Source organism: Microtus oregoni, unplaced genomic scaffold (assembly GCF_018167655.1).
Source record: "Microtus oregoni isolate MIOR12 unplaced genomic scaffold, Mior012 000029F_ref0000214, whole genome shotgun sequence".
In the NCBI taxonomy this organism is placed as follows: domain Eukaryota; kingdom Metazoa; phylum Chordata; class Mammalia; order Rodentia; family Cricetidae; genus Microtus; species Microtus oregoni.
Window position 1 is genome coordinate 20,164,217 of NW_024543088.1, and position 21,026 is coordinate 20,185,242.

At 49.1% G+C, this 21,026-nt stretch overlaps 2 protein-coding genes across 3 annotated transcripts in view; one reads left to right on the plus strand and one right to left on the minus strand.

Annotated features, from left to right (window-relative positions):
- Positions 1–44: 44 nt before the first annotated feature.
- On the minus strand, positions 45–19,984 carry Comt (catechol-O-methyltransferase). The gene is made up of 5 exons (XM_041678415.1): positions 19,787–19,984; positions 4,489–4,753; positions 3,941–4,134; positions 3,605–3,736; positions 45–908 (listed from the first exon to the last, which is right to left on the minus strand). The coding sequence occupies exons 2-5, from the start codon at positions 4,751–4,753 to the stop codon at positions 717–719; spliced, it is 783 nt and encodes a 260-aa protein (XP_041534349.1). The 5' UTR covers positions 19,787–19,984; the 3' UTR covers positions 45–716.
- The window catches only part of Txnrd2 (thioredoxin reductase 2), a 53,309-nt gene continuing 52,152 nt past the window's right edge, over positions 19,870–21,026 (plus strand). For both annotated transcript variants that reach the window (XM_041678405.1, XM_041678406.1), the window contains exon 1: positions 19,870–19,984. In XM_041678405.1, the coding sequence (XP_041534339.1) occupies positions 19,882–19,984 (103 nt within the window). In that variant the 5' untranslated portion in view covers positions 19,870–19,881. The remainder of the gene's footprint in view (positions 19,985–21,026) is intronic.

Sequence of the window (21,026 nt, forward strand, 5' to 3'; positions counted from 1 at the left end):
AAGGGAACAGTATGATAGTTGAGAATAACTGTGGATCTCTTGTATCCAAATATTTAGAGCTTTAATTTCTTTTAAGATAAAAGATCACAGCATAACTAAAAAACAGGTCATAACTTGTTTTTTCTTTTTTCTTTTGCCTTGGCTGTCTTAGAACTCACTGCTGTGTAGACCAGGCTGGCCTTGAACTCAGAGATCTGCCTGCCTTGCCTCCTGGGTGCTGGGATTAAAGACATGCACCAGTACACCTGGAAAGTTCATGACTCATTCTTAAGATGAACTGTGGTATGGGTTGCTGGTGACAGTGCTGCCATTTGGTGACAGCCAGACAGCTTCTGGATATTTCCCATTTCCTGACTTCTTGCTTGGCCTAATCGGTGATGGCAGTGCCGATGCATCTGGCCCTATGAGAATCTCAGAGGTGACACCAGCAGGATTACACCTGCTTTGACTTTTTTATCCCATAGTTTCAGGCATTTAGGATTAAACTCGAGGCCTCTTACATGCTGGGCAGGCACTGTGAGCCTCCATTCAGCCTTTTCTCCACAGGTGCTTTCCAGATTTCCTGTAGTGGTTTTAGGCAGCGAGCTCATACCTTTCGAGTGTCCTCGACAGTAGTTGAGGACAGGCTCCAGAAGCATAGAGGGGTCAGCATGAGTGAGTGTCATCTAGCAAAGGAAGCTGGAGGGGATCTCAGGGCAGGCTGAGTGGTCAATGCTTCATGGGCTGCTTGGACCCTGGTAGATTGCCTTCTCCAGGCCGTCTACCACTTTCATGTACTCCAGGTATGAGCTGTAGTGTGTGCATTCGAATTTGTTGCTCCCCCTCACATATTCCAGGAATTCAGGGGCTCCTGGGACAATGACATTGTCAGCTAGAAGTACCGTCCCCTTGCGCAACAGGCCATGTTCCTGCAGGGGACAGAGAGACAGGGTCATGAATGCTTGGCAAACCCACTGCAATCCAGAGGCAGCTGCTGCCCCATGGAGTCACTACCAGCTACTAGCCATTCTCCCCTGTGTCCATCCCCAGCCCTAGAGAGGCGTGTGGACAGTACCAGCTTGTAGGCTGGTTGAGAGGAGAGATGGTGGGACCAAACACTCTGTGCCAAAAATACGAGGTCTTCCCAACAATCCTAACCTTGAAGATCTGTTCTGGACTTTCCACCTGGGCCAGGGAAGACACTAGGTGCCTGGAGGAACCTCACACGGAGGGTGCTTGTCTATCCACTCTGGCAAGCATGTCCGCTGACAGCGTATAAATACCTGGAAGTACCTGACAAGGAAGTGTACCTTGTGTGTGTTGGGGGTGGGGGTGAAGAACAGGAAATGGAACACCTGGATGTCTTATTTGAAGGCTGCCCAGAAGCTAAGGGGTTTGTTTTTAACATACTCATGAAACAAAAGTTAAATCAGTCCTGTCTGGTCCACATCTGTAACCTTAGCATTCAGGAGGCTGAGGCAAGAGGATTCAAAGTTCCAGTTCAAACACATACAGACAACGCAACCAAAAATGGAAAGTAAAATCCAGTAAATAGTCAGGGCTGAAGTGTAGCTCAGTGGGAAGAGCACTGCCCAGCAGGCGTGACCCAAGGTTCTCCCAGCACCACACACACAAAAGAAAAGTCTCTCCACCATCCTAATGCAAGTTGTCCAGGGCTCCGGCTGGTCCCAGTGCTTGTGGGGGTGGCCGAGAGAGAGCTGAGGGACCCGCAGGCCAGTCAGTAAATTCAGGGATGGTCTTGTGCGCTACAATGTGAGCGAGTTTTACTATGAATCAACACATTCTTGCTTAGAAAGCAGAAAACAGAATGTCAAGTCAGTACTGGCTGGAAAAACTTCAGTGAAGAGCTGCTCTGGAGGAGGGCATCTACCCAGTCCAGAAAGGGGCCCTGCAGTTCAAGACCGGGAAGAAACAAGCTGAGTGGGGAGTTTCCAGGCTCAGCCAGGGGCTGAAACATGGAGAGTCACATGTTGACTAATGACGTCAAGACAAAAACTTCCTGATTTCATAATGATAGCAAGGAAGACAGGCACTTCTGGAGGTGCCGGGGACCCACTGCTTTTCAGGAAACATGCCCCGTCTGTATTCGAGTACCATGGGCCTCCTGAGAGACACCTCGGGCCACCTGGGGAATTCCTGTGTGTGAAGTGCGGGCTCCTATGCTGAGGAGACTGGAGCGCAAAAGACTAAAGATAAGATGTTTGAGACAAGGGTTCCACCGTGTAACCTAGGCTGGCTGCAAACATGATCCTCCTGCCTTCAGGAAGAGATTATATGTGCACCACTAAGCATGGTGATGAGGTAGTGTTACTTTATGACCACCATTCTTAAAGGTTTGTCCTCTGGGCACAGTTCTCCACAAGCATACATTGAAGATGGAAAAGCGCAGCCACTCCCAGTGCATGCCTCTCTTCTGGAGCTAAGAACCATTGGTTTCTTAGTTACTGAACAGCAGTATTTGCTGCCTTTCTAAAAGCAGGCCCTGTATTATCACACGCAGAAAGCTGCAGGGATCCACTCCCTGCACTGAGGCCTGGCTCTCCTGTCAGATGGAGTCTGACGGCTCAGCTGCCTGTTGTCTGTAACCTCATGTTTGCAGTGTCTGCCAGGGGTAGGCCTCTGTCCAAACCAGCTTCCCATGGTTGGTCTGGCCTGCTGATCTCCTTTCTATCCTGACTGCCTGCCCTCTTGTTAGAAACAGATTCTCTGCTACAATTTCCTGGTCCTGCTATATCCCTGTCTCATACCATAGTGCTCAGCACTTGCAAAACAGTTTTAAGGACCTCTGAAATAGCTTCCTATTCCCCCTTCCATGCCTCCATAAGGGCAACAAAAGTCCTTTTAGATGCCAGGACTCATCATCCCTTGCCCACAGCTCATGCCAGACTTTTCCTCTGTGCCCTTGCAGTCCCCGGAACTGAACTATGCCCAAGCTTCAGTGGCCCTGTCCTGCCCGACCCCTCACATTCTAGACCCCACTGTACATGACAGGGTATACAGCTCTTGAGACAGCTGTGGATGGGCAACACCACATGGACAACCCCCCATTGGCTGTGGAAGGCTGTGAAGAAACTCAAAGTCACAGAGCCTCGAGCTCTAGTCACTCAGGAGTGGGGATGGCTCCCCGAGTCATCACTGGGGGGGGTCTCTGCTAGGTGAAGCTGGCTAAGCAGCAGTGCGGAGGATTAGAAGGACTAGGGAGAGTGGAGTTGTATGGCAGAGGCTTCAGGAAGATCTAGGGCATGCTTGCCATCTCTGTGGCCAGCCCCAGTTGACTCCCAGTCAGACCCATGTGGTGGCCAATTCTGCTCCCTTGGGTACTCAGCCCTGTGTCCTTCAGGCCCAGGTGTCTAGTCTCTGGTACCCATCTCACTCCCTAGCAGAACCCTGCTTGCAGGGCAGGGAATTCCTGGCCTGGCACTCTTTTCTTTCTACCTCTTTCTGCCACAAGGCCACTGCAGTGTACTGACAGTCTGTGAAGACTGTCCCTGAACCCATCTATGTCCTAGGGAGGCCACCCTCAGCAGGCCTCTTCAGAGAGGCCAAGAACTAGTTAGCCCACAGCACAGAAGTCATCCTGCCAAGCAGGGGCAGCTCAGCTCACCTCCAGGAGATGTGTGTCTGGCAGGTAGCGATCCTTCCAGTGGTCAAGAAAGACCATGTCAAATGTGTCCACATCATACTTCGTCTTCAGCTGTGGGATGAGGTTCTGGGATGCCCCAAGGAGGATGGTGACCTGGAAGAGTGCTCAGTCAGTGCTGTGCCTGCAGGGATATGCAGGAGCCTGCCTGGTGTAGTCTCTCCTGGGGCAGCCCTGGGAGTTGCTGGCTCTGTAGGAACATGTCCCTAACCTGTTGGAGTTCCTTCCTTTGACATGGCAGGTGCCACTGCCTGCTCAGCCCTCCCAGCCACAGCTGCCATACCGGTTATAGGGTCATACTTTGTCCTGCAGGCCTGCAAAATTCAGCATTTGCTGGGTGATGGCGGCATGGTCAGGGTTCATCTCCATGGTGAGAAGCCTGCCTCCAGGTGGCAGCAGGCGGGCTATCCGCATGGCTGAGTAGCCACAGTAAGCTCCTAGCTCCAACACCAGCGAGGGCTTGTACTCCCGAACCACTGCATCCATGATTTGGCCTAGAGGGTGGCGAGGAAGATATGAATACAGGCAGAAGAAGGGGAACCCACCCTCCAGTTAAGGGGCTCACCCATCTCAAGGTTCATTAACACCCCCACTCTTCTCATGCTCCTCACCTTCTGCTGAGCCCAGAGGGCCCCACTATACATACCCTTGGAGAGTCCTCCAGCTTTTGCACACACAGGGGCCCCGATTGCCCACCTATCTGGTTCCTTCAAGTGTAGGTGTTATGGTCTCTAAGGGGGTTAGGCAGGAGCATGGCCCTCTCCCTTTAACAGGCTCCCCTGCAGGACCACCACTCCCAGTCCTGGGTTCCCATTTCTAGGCCATTGCCCACAGGCTGGACCACATACCTTTGTCTTTACCCACATGCATGCCCCACTCCTTCTGTGAGCTGTAGGTGTCAATGGCCTCCAGTGCACTCTGGGGGTCTCCAGGCTTGGCATGCTGCTGCACGAAGTGCAGGATGCGCTGCTCCTTTGTGTCACCCATGAGCAGGTTAAGGACTGGCTGTTGCACGCACTCAAACCAGAAGATAGCTATCAAGCCCCAGCCCAGGTGTCGCAGGTACAGAAGAGCCACCAACAGGAGAGCCAATGAGATGGCAACCAACAGCATCTGCAGGGCAGGAGCAGGGCAGACAGGTTTTATGTGGCCTGTGCCCTTCCTGCCTCACCCATCCGGTACTGAACTCAGTACACCATTGGTCCCTGTGATAAAGGAGGGCCAATGTTCAGAGCACACGCCCACATGACTCACTGGGTCAGAGCCAGGGGAGACTTGCACGCTGCATGTGCCTCCTGGAGTCCTGTGTGGAGGCCAGTGAGCATGGTACCCAAGCCTGGGTGCTTTCTTGATGAAGGAGGTGTCAACTCACACTGAACTGGCGTTCTGATTGTTTCAGGCTGAAAGAGGAAGTGTGGGTGCAGCCTAGGCCACATGACCTGTCTGTCCCTACATGTAGCAGGATGTGAAGATTTCTTAGGAGGGGATCTTCTAGTACCAAGACAGAAAAATAGCCCTCGTCAAGCAGAGACTGTTAATGGGGCTGGGGACCCGAATAAATGATCTCATTTTCCAGCTTACTTTACAGCCCCATAGATTACTAAGTGACATCCCTAGAATTCACCAGCCTACTCGAGATCCATGCATTCTATTTTTCCCTACAAAATTTTCTTTCTTTGCCTCAGAAGCAGGAAAGCTGTGGCCCCTTGTTCTTTATTTCATTTTGGTTGTAGGTGAAACCTTGTATGTGTGAGGCAAGCATTCATACTACCATTTTCCTGAGCCAGGCTATATATCCCAGGCTGGTCTTGAACTCATAATCCTCCTGAGGACTGCGGGTATGTACCACCATGTCCAGTGTTTTGGCCATTTCTCTGGGCCACATCTTGTAGAAATCTCCAGGGCTGTGCAAAATTAATACAATATGTGTGCTCTCCTCTTGCCATTCAGCCTTGTATTGGCTGATTCGCTTGGCTTAAGACAACCAAGGAACTGAGATACCGGAATCGACTGAAGTAGGGAACAGCTCCAGATCCTCTAAGAGCACATCAAGGGGCTGCGTGAGCTCCACAATACAGCGTTTGTCTGACATGTAAGGCCCTGAGTTCTGTCCCCCGCACAGCTGAGTGTGTGTGAACGCACCCACACACACTCACCTTCTGGCAAGAGCTGGGGAGAGGAGCCCAGGATCTAACTGACAAAACTCAGTGGATTCCCTCAGCTGACACTGAGCAGAGTTCACTAAGTTCACAGTACAAGCTTGTGATTCATACCAGAGACCCTCAACAGAAAGATACAAGAAAGAGGAACCAGAGAAACTTCCACTCAACACTCTGGCCATTTACAGTTCCTTCCAGAGCAGGCACTGGTGACTACATAGATCTTAGCTGGGAAGGCTTGTGGAAGAGTATTAGGAGGTAGGCCCAAGTCATAGGTGTAATCCTGCTTCAGGACAGGCTCAGGAGAGAGCGAAGAGCTGAGGCTTCGCAGCCCACACATACTCACGTAGTTTATTTCCACAAGCTCTGCATGCACGCTGGGCCTGAACCCTCACACCCACCCACAGGCTTCCATCAGTCAGGTGATCTCACATCTAAGCTCTTCCCTCACAATCTACTGTAGGATGGGCCTGGCCTCCACCTTTTGTGAACTGGGCAGACAGAAGCTGCATGGGATGCTGAGGAACTCAATTTGGTCTCTGGTCTATTTTTGACAGAAAATGACCTAGAACTGATCAAGGTCCAGCTGTTCCAGCGCCTTTCCAGACTCAGAGAGTACGGACATCACTTAGAAGGCTCCCAAGCCAGGGACCCTGTTGTCATATGTACCTGCACCTTGGGGGAAGCAGGAGAAAGCTACTTTGCTCCCACCATCACACACTGACAGCTACTTTGAGAGCACACATGTAAATCTGCAGGATTATCCAGGGGACCATTACTAGAAATGGTCAAGAGTGGGTGCAGCAATGTGGGAACAGGTACCAGAGCCTGCCTGAAGGCTGAATGCTGGGATCATGGGCATGTACATGACATAGGCTTCATTTCACTTCTTCTTGTGGCTTAGATTTCCTAACACGTGTTTGGGTGTCTTAGTTTATGCTGTCCTTTAATCATTACTAGAAGTAGCATTTGGGTGCTAAGACAATGAGCTATTTTGTTCTACCATCTGTCTATCTGTATCTTCAATCATCCACCCTCCCCATCCATCCATCCATCTAAAATTTAGCTAGGGAGGTAGCACAGTAATACAGCCCCCAAAAGTCTTGTCCCTTTACTTGTGGGGTCCCCAGAGTGCAGGGCTCCTCAACAGCCCTCTCTGCTGTGCGCAGCTGTGGGGAGTCACTGTAGCCATGCTGGCCTGGCCCTGGGAAAGGGGACAGGTTTGTATTTACCTGAGCACTGAAAGGCAACAGTCAAACTCCAGCAGTCAATTACTTTCTAGGGTTTTGCAGAAACCAACCAATTTGCGAGTGAGGAAGCCATTTGTGGAAGTGCACACCTGAAATCCCAATATACAGAGGCGGGTGGGCTACACTGCAGCCAGCACAGACTGTGCCTTCAACAGAACTGGGGTAGCTCCAGGGCTGCCTGCACAGCTCCACCGAGAAACCAGACAGCTCCTTTCATCTGGAGTGTGTGGACCTACTGTGAGGTCTGAGCCCTATTGTGCAGATTCCTGGAAGTACTGTTCAGGAGTTCTGGGCAGAGACCAGTCATGAGTGGCCTCAGCAGACTGCATATTTAGTTGATCTTCGTTGACCACGAAAGTGTAAAAGTGAGGGAACATGTAAGGAGCTGAGACAGAATAGAAGACTTGCTGCTGGTAAGACTGTCCACACAAATGCTGCTGATTCTCAGCACTACCCAGATCAGATTAGCAGTTTACTGATTTAATAACCTTTACCAGATATCCCAAGGGCATTTTATTTTCGGTAGAGAAATCCATGCTATTTATTGACTCTCTAGGGATCATGAATAGCCAAAATAATCTTGAAAAAGAAATACAAAGGTGAAGGGCTTAACTTTCTTATTTAAAACTAACTACAAGCTGGGTGATGGTGGTGCATGCTTTTAATCTCAGCACTAGGAAAGGAGAGGCAGCCAGATCTCTCAGAGTCCGAGGCCAGCCTGGCCTACAAAGCAAGTTCCAGGACATCCAAGGCTATGCAAAGAGGGGATAAAAATGTAACTACAAAACTATAGTAATTAAAACAGTTGGGTACTATGAAAATCTGTAATCCCAGCATTCAGGAGTTGAGTTTGAGGCCAGCCTGGGCTATATTAGACTCTGTCTCAATCAATCAGATCAATGTAAATAAAAATCAAAACTTCAAAAAGTAAGAGGATTTAGGGCTGGGGTGTAGCTCTGTGGTGTCTAACATACCATGTTTTAAAAATTGGGAATAGCAAATACCACAGAAGTCTACTCACAAGCGGGAAGCAGATTAGCCACTGAGACTGGGGGAGGGGGGAAGAGAGGGATGGGGAGGGAGGACTGTTCAATGGATACAGAGTTACAGTGCGGAATGGTGAGAAAGTTCTGCGAAAAGTTACACAATATCATGAATGCCCTTCGTGTCCAACAAATGGCCAAGTTTGACATTTTAATCCAAAAGTTATTTACAAAAATGCCAGGGGGTGAGCCAGAAAGGGATGTTAATCTTTTACTATGAGGCCAGCAGAAAGGCTATTTATGCCGAACCTTGAGCTGGGTGTAGATCAGTCAGTGTGTGTGTGTGCATATGTCCCCAGCATGTCTGAAACACACAAAAGTTCCTGGATGTGAGAAGTTTGATCTAGATGCTACACTGTTGAAACCTGGGGCGCACATGCACATGGACAGATCTGGGTTAGAATCTTCAGTGTCATAATTTTGACTTTGGGTTAGTTCAAGGAGAAGAAAGCTGAGCCAGTTATTCTTCAGTATGAGCTTTATTGAGAGAAAGACTCCAGGTGGGAGGTTGTGGAGCACACCTTTAATCCTAGCAGTTGAGAGGAGGAGGCACGAGGATCTCTGTGAGTTCAAGGCCAGCCTGGTCTACAGAGTGAGTTCCAGGACAGCCAGGGTTACACAGAGAAACCCTGTGTTGACAAACTAAAATAAAAAAAGAGAGCCTCAAGATGGGGCTGGGGGCAAAGTGGGAGTATTATGAGAACAGTGGAGTGATGGCTTGAAGAGGAAGGAGAAAGCCAGCACGTCCAGCACTGGATGGGGTGGAGGGAAGACAACCTTCAGGTAATCCCCTGAACAAAGGATGACTTTTACAGCATCTCAGGGGGTAGAGGGTAGTCAGTCTACCTTAGCCTCAGTGACTCCCGGCTCCACTGAACCAGGAACTAGATGGAACCATAAACTTACCTTATAACTGTGAGGGAAAGGGCTGCAAGGTCCCAGTGGGCTTCTGAACTACTCTGGCCAAGATAGAGAGGAAAAAAGGCAGGAAAGGAGAGGAGGAGAAGGCAGGGGAGGACTGAGCTGGGTGGTGCGCACCTGTAGTTCCAACACACAGAAGGCTGAGGAGGGTCAGGAGTGAGTTTGACGCCTGGTCTACATACCGCATTCCAGGCCGTCCAGGACTGCAGTAGTGACAACCGTCTCAAAAGCCCTGGGGCCATATGAGATTTTTTTTTTTTTAAAAAACAGGTGGAGGCCAGTGGCCTCCAAGGTGGCTTCTAGGCCAGCCCCCCTCCCCGCCCCAACTGTATCTGGGTGCCTCTAGCTACCATCTTTTTTTTTTTTTGGTTTTTCGAGACAGGGTTTCTCTGTGGCTTTGGAGCCTGTCCTGAAACTAGCTCTGTAGACCAGGCTGGTCTCGAACTCACAGAGATCCACCTGCCTCTGCCTCCCGAGTGCTGGGATTAAAGGCGTGCGCCACCACCGCCTGGCTCTAGCTACCATCTTAAAGAGGAACAGCAGCAATGGAGCTGGAACACTACCTGAACCTTCTCTGTGTGGAGGCCTCTGGCCAGGCTGCTGCTGCATCCCTCTGCATCCAAACACAGGCTTTCCCAAGGGTCCCTGCATTCCACAGGCTGCACTGTGCTCTCATTCCCCAGCTCTGGAAAGCACAATCAGATATGCTTCCTCCAAGACAGAGCAGCAGGGAGGCTAAGAGGGAGCCTGGTGGGTAGGTCATGGAGGCAAGAATCCCAAGCCTGGTCTTAGGACAGGTCCGTGGGGCCTGGCACATCTCTCACTGCTGAGCAGCTCTCTCCTCTGTAAACTGGGGTCAAAGTCCCATGGATCCTGTGTGACTGAGGGCAAGCCAGGACAGGAGGTTACATAACACCTAATACTTGCCCAGGAAGCACAGAGCACCCCATCCAAGACGCGGGTAGCCTAGCCTAATGAGGCAGGCCCCAGAACAGTAATCAGCCTAGAGAGGACTGAGCAGACAATGGCTCCTGCAGCTAGCACAGTGGCCGGGCTCCACACCCCAGACGGTAACTCCTCCCTTCAGTGCTGTGGGCAGAACCTCAAGAGCAGCAAGGCAAGCCTTCTTCCAGTTACGCCCCTGGCATTGACCGTCAGTTATAAAGAGAGAACCAGACATATGGCTCATGTCATTAACTCAACAGTTGGAAGACCAAGGCAGGAAGCTTACCAATTTAAAGCTAACTTGAGCGATATAGTGAGTCCCATGCCAACTTTGGCTACAGAGTGAGCTCCTATATGTTCATCCCAGGAGTTAGGCCAGCCTACTGAATCAATACACCAGTGTCTTAACAAAGATTTTATCCCTACATAGACTCTAGTCGATTCCTTTGAGTTTTTCTGGCCCAGACCTCCATCTTGGCTCAAACAGACTAGAAAGAAACCTGAATCTAGTCCCTAGATGGCTCCAAGTGACACCCTTAGGCCCCTTCAGTGCCTGCCGGAGAAAACCCAAAGCTGCCACATAAATATTCTGTGTGCTACAGCAAACACCCAAGATAAAACTTGTGTCTCCCAACCTTGGCAACTAAACTGTGAGGGCCTGGCTGGACTTTCCATCTGCCCCGTGCTCCCTTCACTGTGCTGGGTAGTGCTATATAAGTTCTACCACTGAACGACACCCCACCTAGGAGCAGAAATTTCATAAGCTCAAGTACAAATCCAAATGGGTTCCTATGAACTAATTCTTCCTGCTTTCAGCATATTTCAATTTCCCAACTCTGCTCAAGCCAGAGAGCTCCACCTTCCTGTTTTTTCCTCTACGCGGGCTTCATGTAGACCAGGCTGGCCTCCAATGAGCTACCTTAAACTCACCCTTTTGCCTATGCTTCTCAAGGTCTGGGATTACAGGTGTGTGCCCCCATGTCCTGCATAGGCTGTGCTGCTCCTATGGGGCCAGGGTTCAGACTGGCTGGCTAGTCTTACCATCTTGGGGAGCTACATCCCACTTCCAGTTGGCCTGCTCCATAGACCTGAGAGATCCCTGGTCCAAGGCTTCAGACAAACAGCCATTGCCATGATGACGACCCTCATTGGAAGCCAGGAGGCTCTTGCTCTTCCTTCCTCTCTGGATGAAGGTTTCCAGCTCATGGTTCCAGGTGGCAACTTAACCTTTGGTTTTGAGGTTGGAAGCTTATCTTCCTGCCTCCTTGTAAGTTCTTTCTGTTGTCACTGTTTCCTTCCAATTCCTCCATGGGGACTTCTTTTTTTTTTAATATTTATTTATTATGTATACAATATTCTGTCTGTGTGTATGCCTGCAGGACAGAAGAGGACACCAGACCCCATTACAGATGGTTGTGAGCCACCATGTGGTTGCTGGGAATTGAACTCAGGACCTTTGGAAGAGCAGGCAATGCTCTTAACCTCTGAGCCATCTCTCCAGCCCCTCCATGGGGACTTCTCAGCAGGCTAGGACACGCCAATCTCAATTCTGTGCTAAAATACCACTATGCAACCACTACCCAGCCAGCTTTTTCCTTAGCTGTGCCTAGCAAGGATCACCTGAAGCACCAATGGTCTGGGGAAAGCTAAGCTCTCATGCCTTTCCCCACAGCTGTCTCCTCTATGATGCCTCTCCTGCCATTCCCCAACTCCAATTTCCTTCACTTGTAGGGAGGACACTAGGATGGAGCCTAGAGCCGTCCACACCCTAGCAGCCAGACACTGGGCACTGAGCCACGTCCCAGCCTTTGTCTTTTCCTTCTATTGCTCAGACCTTCCCTCAGGCAGCCTGGCATCATCTTATAGGTTCCCTTTCAAATCCAAACTCCACTAAGCATGCTACCAGCCAGGGCCTCACTACTCCAGCTGTTCAGCTCTGGGTGGTCTCTCAAACTTGACCGCTTACCCTAGCAGGTGTTCTAAGGATTCAAGGATTCGCCAAAGCTGCTGCCTGAAGTTTAAGTAGGAAAAACAAATTTGAGGACTGAGATGCAGCTCACATGTAACCCATACATATAGCCTGTTTGGGACCCTGGACTCTGCCCCCAGCACCAAAACAAACAAGTATACATGTGCTGCATGTATACCTGGGGTATACACTGTATGTGTGCAAGCCAGAGTTTCCTATATTGCTCTCAATCCCTCTTTTTAAAAGCAGGGTCTCTTGCTGAACGTGGAGCTTGCAAACAGCCGAGCCAGCTGGCCAGTGAGCTCTGGAGACCAGCCTCTCCCCACCCCATCACTGGAGATGCCGGCGCATACCATTTAGCCCATTTTTGTTGTTGTTTGTTTTGTTTTTTATTTGAGACAGGGTCCCTCTATGCAGTTCTGGCTGTCCTGGAACTCTCTGGTAGACTAGGCTGGCCTCAAACTCAGAGATCCACCTGCCTCTGCCTTCCGAGTTCTGGGGTTAAAGGCGTGTGCCATCATGTCTGATCATTTTGCCCATGTTTACATGGGCTCTGCACTCAGGTCCTCACATTGTGTGATAAACACAATATCCACCAAGCCATCTTCCTTGGCTTTCTTCCCTTCTTGAGACAGGCTCTCCTGTAGCCATTGCTATCCTGGAACTTTCTAGTAGCTGATCATGACTTCTGATCTTCCTGTCTCCACCTCCTCAAGTGCTGGTGTAGGATACCCCCCCTCCCCTTTCTCTCTCCATGCTGGGTCCAAATGCACAGCTCTTTCTGCTGGGCAGAGCAAACACTTTGGACTACATGTTTTTAGATGTGTGGAACAATTAAAAGGTTTGTGAATGATGTCCAGAGGACATAAGCCATGCACATAGATTTCACGTGTTCAGAGGACACCGTTTGGGAGTCGGCTCAAAGTCATTAGGCTTGGAAGCAAGCATGTTAGCCACTGAGCCCTACACTGGGTTTACATCTTAACATAAATATGGAAATTTTAAATTATGCTTGGGCCAAAATATAGGAAGACCGTTTAAATTTATTCTCCATAACTCCCAGTATTTAATATATTCTAAAGACCCTCAAAAAGCAGGAAAGGGGGTTTTCAAGTGTCTTCCAAGAAGTATGTCATCTCATCTCAACCAGATGGATTTTGGCAAAAATTATAAAATTTGCATCTACTTAATAAATAAACATATTCTCCTACATTAAAAATTGTATCAGGGCTGGGTATAATGGTACAGACCTTTAATCCCAGAACTTGGGAGGCAAAAGCAGGCAGATCAAGATCATCCTGGTCTCCATAGCAAGTCTCAGGACACCCTGCCTCAAAAAAAACCCAAAAAAACAAAACAAAAAAAAAGCCCAGATGGTTCAGTAAAATGCTTGCTGTGCATACACGAGGAGCCGAGTTTAATTCCATAAAGGAATGCAGGCATGGTGGCGTATGCCTGCAGTCCTGTCTGGGCAGGCAGACACAGAAGAATCTCTGACTCACTGGCAGTCAGCCTAGCCTAGTGGGAGACCCAGTTTCAAACATCGAGACAGATGGTTCCTGAGGAACACCTAAAGCTGGCCTCTAGCCACATGCATACACATACATGTACACACACATGCACACACGCAGATTACAATAAAAATACATCTAGAGATTATGAGATGATGAATCTATGTATTGTGCTAATCTGCTACAGGTCCTGGTATGAGATAAACTTGTAACTTTACTTCCTAGTTTGTTTGTAAGATCCACATCAATAATGTCTAAATAATCTGAGTTCTGGACAGTCTAGAGCATGTGTGTAGCATGCACAATGTCCTGGGTTCTAATCCCAGCAACACACACACATTTACAAATTTATATATCATCAATATGCCACATATAATCTTTTGAGAGCCAGGCCAGTCCTAGGTTTTCTTAGTGATGGAAGGAGAAACAGAACCTAGTTTGAGCTGCTGTGTGCTTGGGTCTCTTATACTCTGTTTCCCTTGGGCAACATTGCTTGATTAGGGTCCTGTTGTATGATTGCTTTCCACTAACTCTGCCCCATTTTTTTCCCCTGCAAATAGATATATTTGCAAATACAAATACAAGATGCTGGACTTTTTTAAAAACTTGCTAGGTATAAGACATAGCTTATGAAAATGTCCTGAGCCCACCTGTTCTATCTTCTTTATCTTTGACTCCCTGGTCCTTCCTTCTCAGGGCCCTGTTACTGAAGAACCTGCTGGTCCAGGTCAAAAATCAATATATGACAATAAAACCATAGGAACAAGAGCTGGAGAGCAGCTCAGTGGTGGTGCCGTTAACCCCAGCACTTGGGAGAAGTAGGCTGATCTTTGTGAGTTCAAGGCCAGTCTGATCTTCAATAGTGCCCAAACAACCCCAAAAATAAGAAATTAAAAATGAATAAAGAATTAAGGACATGAAACTGAGTAAAAAGAAAAGAAGACTTAAGTTTGACCGCTGTTTGTACACTGCTGCTCGCTAGGGCTCTATTTTTTATTTGCTGGTTATAAAAAGCAGCTGGTTTCTCTTTAGCTAATCCATGACTCACAGCTATTCAGTAAATTTTACTTTGTTAAACTATATTGAAACAGTTATCTCTTCCTCACTGTCTGATCCCTCCAAATATCAAAACTTACCAAGTATTTCCTTTCATGGTTAAAAGCTACTTGCATAGCTGCAATTAAGATCTATATTCTCCCACAGCAGGACACAAGTAGAAACTTCAGGCAGCCTTTGTTGACAGGAGTGTCCCATTGGAGAATGATTACCCAGAATCAGGGAGCATCAGAGGACTTTATGGAAAGACTGTCTCAAAACAAAACAGTTTCATGTTGTGCCTTAAAACAAACAAGCACGCTTCAAACCAAGAGGCCGGTGGCGCATACCTTTGATCCCAGCTCTTTGGAGAGAGGTTTGTCTCTGAGTTCAAGGCCAGTTTGGTCCACAGAGGGAGTTCCAGGATAGCCAGTTTTGAAAAACCAAAATTACAAGTAAATATATATAAAATCATTCTGATTTTGCTAGAATTGCCCAGCTTATTCATACCAGGGCAATGAGAATAGTAATTGGTCTCAGAGATCCATAAGGAATTTTAAACTTTTAAAAAGCCTCTGAAGGCTCAGAAGGATCCCAGAATCTGCTGTCAGACCTCGATGTGATGCCCATAAATTTGGGTGTACCTTGTTCTTACTGAGGTCATCAAAGTATCCGGAGGTTTCTGGGCCTGCCTTGAACTAAGAGATTTGACTGCCTCTGCTACTTGAGTACTAGAATTAAAAAGTATCCCCAGCTACAATTCCTTTTTATTCATGTGCTTGTGTGTGTAGCCAGAGAGAAGAGGGTTTTGATTCCTGGAGCTGGAGTTACAAGTGGTCATGAGTCACCTGATGTGAGAAAACAAACTCAGGTCCTCTAAAAGAGCAGCATTTGCTCTTAATCCCTTATCCACCCCACCCCAGAACCTAGATTTTTTTTGTTTTGTTTTTTGAGAGCCCTGGCTGTCCTAGGGGAACTTGCTCTATAGACCAGGCTGGCCTTGAACTCAGAGATCTGCCTGCCTTAGCCTCCCAAATCCTGGGATTAAAGGCATGCACCGCATTGGCTGGTTTAGAATTCTTTTTTAAACAAGAATGATCTTGGGCTGTGGTGTAGTTCGGTGGTACAGAGGGTTAACATACACCAAAACCCTGGGAACAATCTCAGTACTGTGCAATAAGTCAAAATGTTGCTTTATCTTGGATCAGAAAGGGAGGTGATTTTGTGTTTCAACAAAGAAGCATAACACACCTGTGCAGTTTATCAGATTCTTCCCTATCTTTTTTCCTTCCTCTCCTATTAAGACAGGGTCTCGGGGCTGGAGAGATGGCTCAGCGGTTAAGAGCATTGCCTGCTCTTCCAAAGGTCCTGAGTTCAATTCCCAGCAACCACATGGTGGCTCACAACCATCTGTAATGAGGTCTGGTGCCCTCTTCTGGTCTTCAGGCATACACGCAGAAAGAATATTGTATACATAATTAAAAAAAAAAAAAAAAGACAGGGTCTCGGTGCCCCAGGTTGGGCTTGGTCGTGCTACATAGCCAAGACTGGCCGTGAATTCCTGAGCCTTCTGCCTCTACGCTCAAATGCTGTAAAGTTCAAGCACATTCCACATGACTAGATTTCAGATTCTGATCTTGTTCACTGTCTTTGGGATTTATGATTTACCTGTGAAGTGGGCTTCATTCTGTTTTCTTATATGCTTTGTTGATTTGGGAGGGGGTGTTCATGCAGCCCAGACTAGCTTCAAACCTGCTATGGAGCTGAGGGTGACACTGAATTTCCATCCCCCTGCTTTACTTTTGGGGGCTGGATTTACAGACATATCCCATCGTGCCTAGTTTTATGAAGTGCTAGGGGCTGAACCCAGGGCCTCATATATGCCAGGCAAGTGCTCTACCATCTGAGCCACACTCCCTACCCTTCGTTCTTCTCTTCTCAAGTCAGGAAAACTTAAGGGGAAAAGGAAAAAGAAGCTCCTTATCCTGGGATCTAGTTTGTGTTTTCTTCTTGGCTGTAAGTCAAGAAACTTCAATATAACTTTTAAAGTCAAAACTGCCTACAGAAATAATAGTGTTTTCTTAAAGACATCGTGAATGGTGCTAAAACAACCAGGCCAGGAAGACCACTCAGTTTCAATTCCTAGAACCACTTAACGCCAAACATGGCAATACATTCTGTAATCACTGTTAATATCTGTCTTGTCCCTTTAAAAGACAAGCCCCACCCAGCCATCCCCACCCCTGTCCTCCTAGACAGGCAGGTCTTCCTTCCTTCCTGTTCCTTTTTTCCCTTTTCCCTGTCTCTTTCTTTCTCTCTCTGAGGCAGCTTCTGCTTCTCCCCGTTTCTCTCTCACTCTCTGCCTCTCTTTCTGCTCTTCTCCCCGTTCCCTTCCATAACCTATTAAATAAATATCCAACCTCACTCAGCATGGTGTGCCTATCTGTCTGTCTCTTACCCACTGTGGCTGTGGCTCCTCATGGGACTGGCTACCCTGTCTAGGTCTCTCTCCTGCTGCCACGTGGCTCCCTGCCTGGGAGTGGCTGCCTTCAGGTCTGCCATGGTCTCGGGACCCACTGCCTGCTGAAGCCACTCAGGGACCTGCAGTGTTTTAAACCATACAGTCATGATGCTGTGAGATGAGGGAGAGACCCTCAGAAGCTGGTGGGCCAGTTAGGATGGCATAAGTAGCAGCAAACAAGAGAAAAAGACACTGCCCCAACCAAAGCAGGTGGGAAAAGACATCGTGGTTGTCCTCTACCCTACATGTTCACCTAGCATGTGCTTGCCACTACCCCCCCCCCCAGCCAGGTGTGGTGGCTCACAAATGTCATCCAACAGAGGAAAAGCCAATGCAGGAATCCTGGTGCAAGTTTTAGGCCAGCTTAAAAAAAGAGAAGCCAGCAATAAAAACACACTTACTTCGAGCCAGAATGTTTGCAACTTCAAGTTTCACTGTGTAAGCACCCTCTCAATTAATTAAAAACATATTCAAGTGATGTGACAGACTCTGTTGACCTCCCATGGGAGGCCTGGCCCTCTCTAAGGAGTGGATAGGGAATGGGGTGGGGGAAGGTGGGTGGAGTGGGGGAAGAGAGGGAACTGGGATTGGTATGTAAAATAAGATTGTTTTAAAAATAAAATAAAAACAAGGAAATAGGAATAAAAATGTATTTCACAAGACCACTTACAGCTTCATGTGCAAAAAGAAAATTGTGCCCTCTTTTTTCAACGACAAGTAAGCCAAGCTGGCCTAGAAATCACTAAGTAGCACAAACAGGAATCAAATTCATAATGGCCCTCCTGTTTCTGCCTCCTGAGTGCTGGGATCACAGGTGTGCGGCCCCACACTCTGCCTTAAAACTGGGAATAAATACATCCACATATGACATCTGGCTTTAATATCTGGCTACAACTCTCCAAACTGTTCTCAATTTTTCTCCTTCCCAATTTCTTCTCATTTGGTGCAAAAGTCTGACAGTGTGGGTCCTTGGTGGGACCCATGTTTAACGCAGCTACCCTGTCCAACCAGGACCTACAAGTTTGAAGCCTGACAACACCCTTCTAGAAACTTTAGTCGACAATACACGAAATACCCTGTAGACAAGCCTCTGCCTGGAGCCACCGGTACATGGGCCATGTGGGAAGTTCTCTACTAGGTCCATACACTGCTCCGGGAAATGGTCACGCCTGAAGCCTGTGGTCAATAACTTCACCTCATACACTCAGAGGGTACCTGGGAAACCCTTCCGACTGCTCCTCAACTATCCTTTCAAAGATACCTGGCACCTGGCATCTAAAAACGTGTTCAACACATGTCCACTGTGCTAATTTGTAGCAAACACCAACCTTATCTGTCTTTTCAAGAACAGCCCTCACAAAACCCTTGCTCCTGCCAGTTAGCAAATGTCTTTGTCCTAGTACAATTAGTCCTCGTGAGGCAAAAGGTCCTGGAAAGGAAAATGGACTCTTTGTTTGTTTTTTGAGACAGGGTTTTTCTGTGAAACAGTCCTACAGTCCTGATTGTTCTGGAACTTACTCTGTAGACCAGGTTGGCCTTGATGCCTCTGCCTCCAGAGCGCAGGGATTAAAGGCATGCCCCGCCCGACTAGAAAATGGACTTCTGTTCAGTAGGAAGGATGTCTCTCTTCCCTGGCAAAGGGTCCTCCCCTTGAACAAGGCGTAGCCATATTTGGCCAAACTCCTTTAAAAGACTTAAACATTAACCATCTCTGAGAGCTCAAGACTGCAGCCCCAGCGGAAATTTAGACCCCAAAGTGTCTGCGTGAGAAAATTCAAGACGGTTGACCTAATTTCCCACAGCTAAAGCCAGAGGCCCTAGCCTCAGCTTCTCCAGGAGAATGGGAATTAAGTCCCACAAACCCAGCAGCAAAACCATGAAGGACTTGCATGGAGCATCCTTCCCTTCCCTTCCTTGATTTTTGTAATTGCTCCCTTTGTTGAATTCTGCACCCCCTTGTTCCCTTTGGGGAACCACATCCACTTGGGGCCACCTCTGCCCAAATAGGGATGACTCAGCTGGTAGTAGTTCCCGTTAGCAGTTCCTAGGCAAAAATCTGCTCCTCCACGAATTTCCCTGTGACAAGGCCCTACCCCAGCACAAGTTCCTAAAAGAGGCTATAATTAACTCGTGACAGCTCCCACTGTACTTCTATGGCTTGGAGGGTCAACAAGGACCCCAAATTCCCTGGCTGGAAGACTTCCTCTTTGTCTCACATTGCCCCGAAGCCTGCCCTAGTGCTCCTCAGCTTTAAGAGGAGCCCATTCTCCTGCAAAGAGAGACCCAGAGGCATCCTAAGGCCTCTCAAAGGACACCTGTGGAGTTTGCTCAACAGCTTCCAACTACACTGACCCCCCCACCCCCACCCCGGGCCTGCTACCTCAAACCCTAAGGTTCTGATCCCGATCCAAGAACTAAGTGAGCCCGGCTCATGATGGGCCAGGCCCTGGATGTGCCATATCCTATCCAAGTGAAGCCCAACTCCAGGGATAGGCCCACCCGGCATGTCTCCCACGCCAGCACTGATCTTCAAGCTCCCCACGAGAAGTGTGGAGACCCGCCTCGCTTCAGCGACCTCCAGCCAGGATAAGACCCTTCCCCAAGAGGGCCCCCATTGCCGGCCCCGGCGCACGTTCCCCTGGGCTAGACCCAGGACCCAGGTCTCACAACCCAGTACCCAGAACTCTCCCCCAAGGTCAGCGCCCTTCGGCCAGTCTCAGTTCGGCGGGTGCAGAATCCGATCCCCGGGTCTGAGCTCCGCGAGGTGCAGGCGCCCCGGCCGCAGTACTCACCTCGCCAAGGCTGCGCCGCGCACGGGTCTGGCCGGGAGGCGCGAACGGCTCAGGCAGCGCCAAGGGCAGCCCCGGCCGCCTGAGGTCCCCACACCATGGCGGCGATGGTGGTGGCCCTCCGCGGGCCGGTCGGGCGCTTCCGGTCGCGGACACGGGCCTGGACACGCGGGACACGGGGCGCGGCGAATGCTGCGGGAGGTAGGGTGGGGTCGTGGGCGGTGCACGCGGAGTGGGTGTCTGTGCGAGTGTCCACGTGGGGTCGCGGTGGCGGGGCTCTGCTGCAATGTGTCCGCGTGGGCGTGCCCACGCAGGACCAGGTATCAGAAGACCAGTGTACTGGGCAGGAGGGGACCTGCTTTTAGCCGGGGTGCTACTTTCTCAGATAACTAAATTGCTGGAGCTGCCTTGCCTGAGGTCCTGTCCCCAGGATTAATTGTAGACTTGAGTGGGATGTCAAGGCCACAACTCTGTAGTTGCAGGTTCTCTTTTGTTGTTGCTGTAATTTTTGGTTTTGCCCTTACACCCACCTGCATGTAGCCCAAATTGGCCTCAGACTGCCTAGTTAGTTGCCACAGACTTTGGCCTTCTGGTTTCCTCCCAAGTTACAGTTATTGATTTATTGTTTTATATTTTGTTGTTTTGTTTTGTTTTGTTTGAGTCATGGTAGGTCATGCAGCCCAAGCTGGACTTGAACTCTTCTTCCCACCTCAGCTTCTGAATATCGGGATTACATGCACCCTCATGTCCTACCTAGCAAGTACTTTTTATTTGCACATACAGGGGTTAAATGAGAAGAAGCTAGAGAGCCCGTGGGACCAAGCCCCAGTGCTTGTTAAGGTCTGCGTGTATCCTTAGAAAGGAGAAACAGCTTGTTTGCTTCGCTCCAGGGAGAGTTAGTGCTAAATCTGGGTAGTAATCAACTTCCGACAGTCCCTGTGGAAGTGGGTACCCTCAACATGGTTCATGCTACTCCCGACAGACCAGGTTCCAGAGTTTCCCACCTGTAGCGGTATGGTCAGTCCCGCAGTCCCGTGAGTGGTCTTCACCAAGCATTCTCATGGTGACCATCCTTAGTCCTGCTCCCTTGATTCGAATGACAGAACTCAATTCTGCCCACTGTGGGTGAAGAGAGACATGAAGAAGGACAGGCCAGGTTCTTCAGGGAGGTAGTGGCATGGAAGGGACAATGGCTGGCCCTTGGCCTACAGGGAGAGGGCAGGCAGCGGCTAGCCTGGGAGGG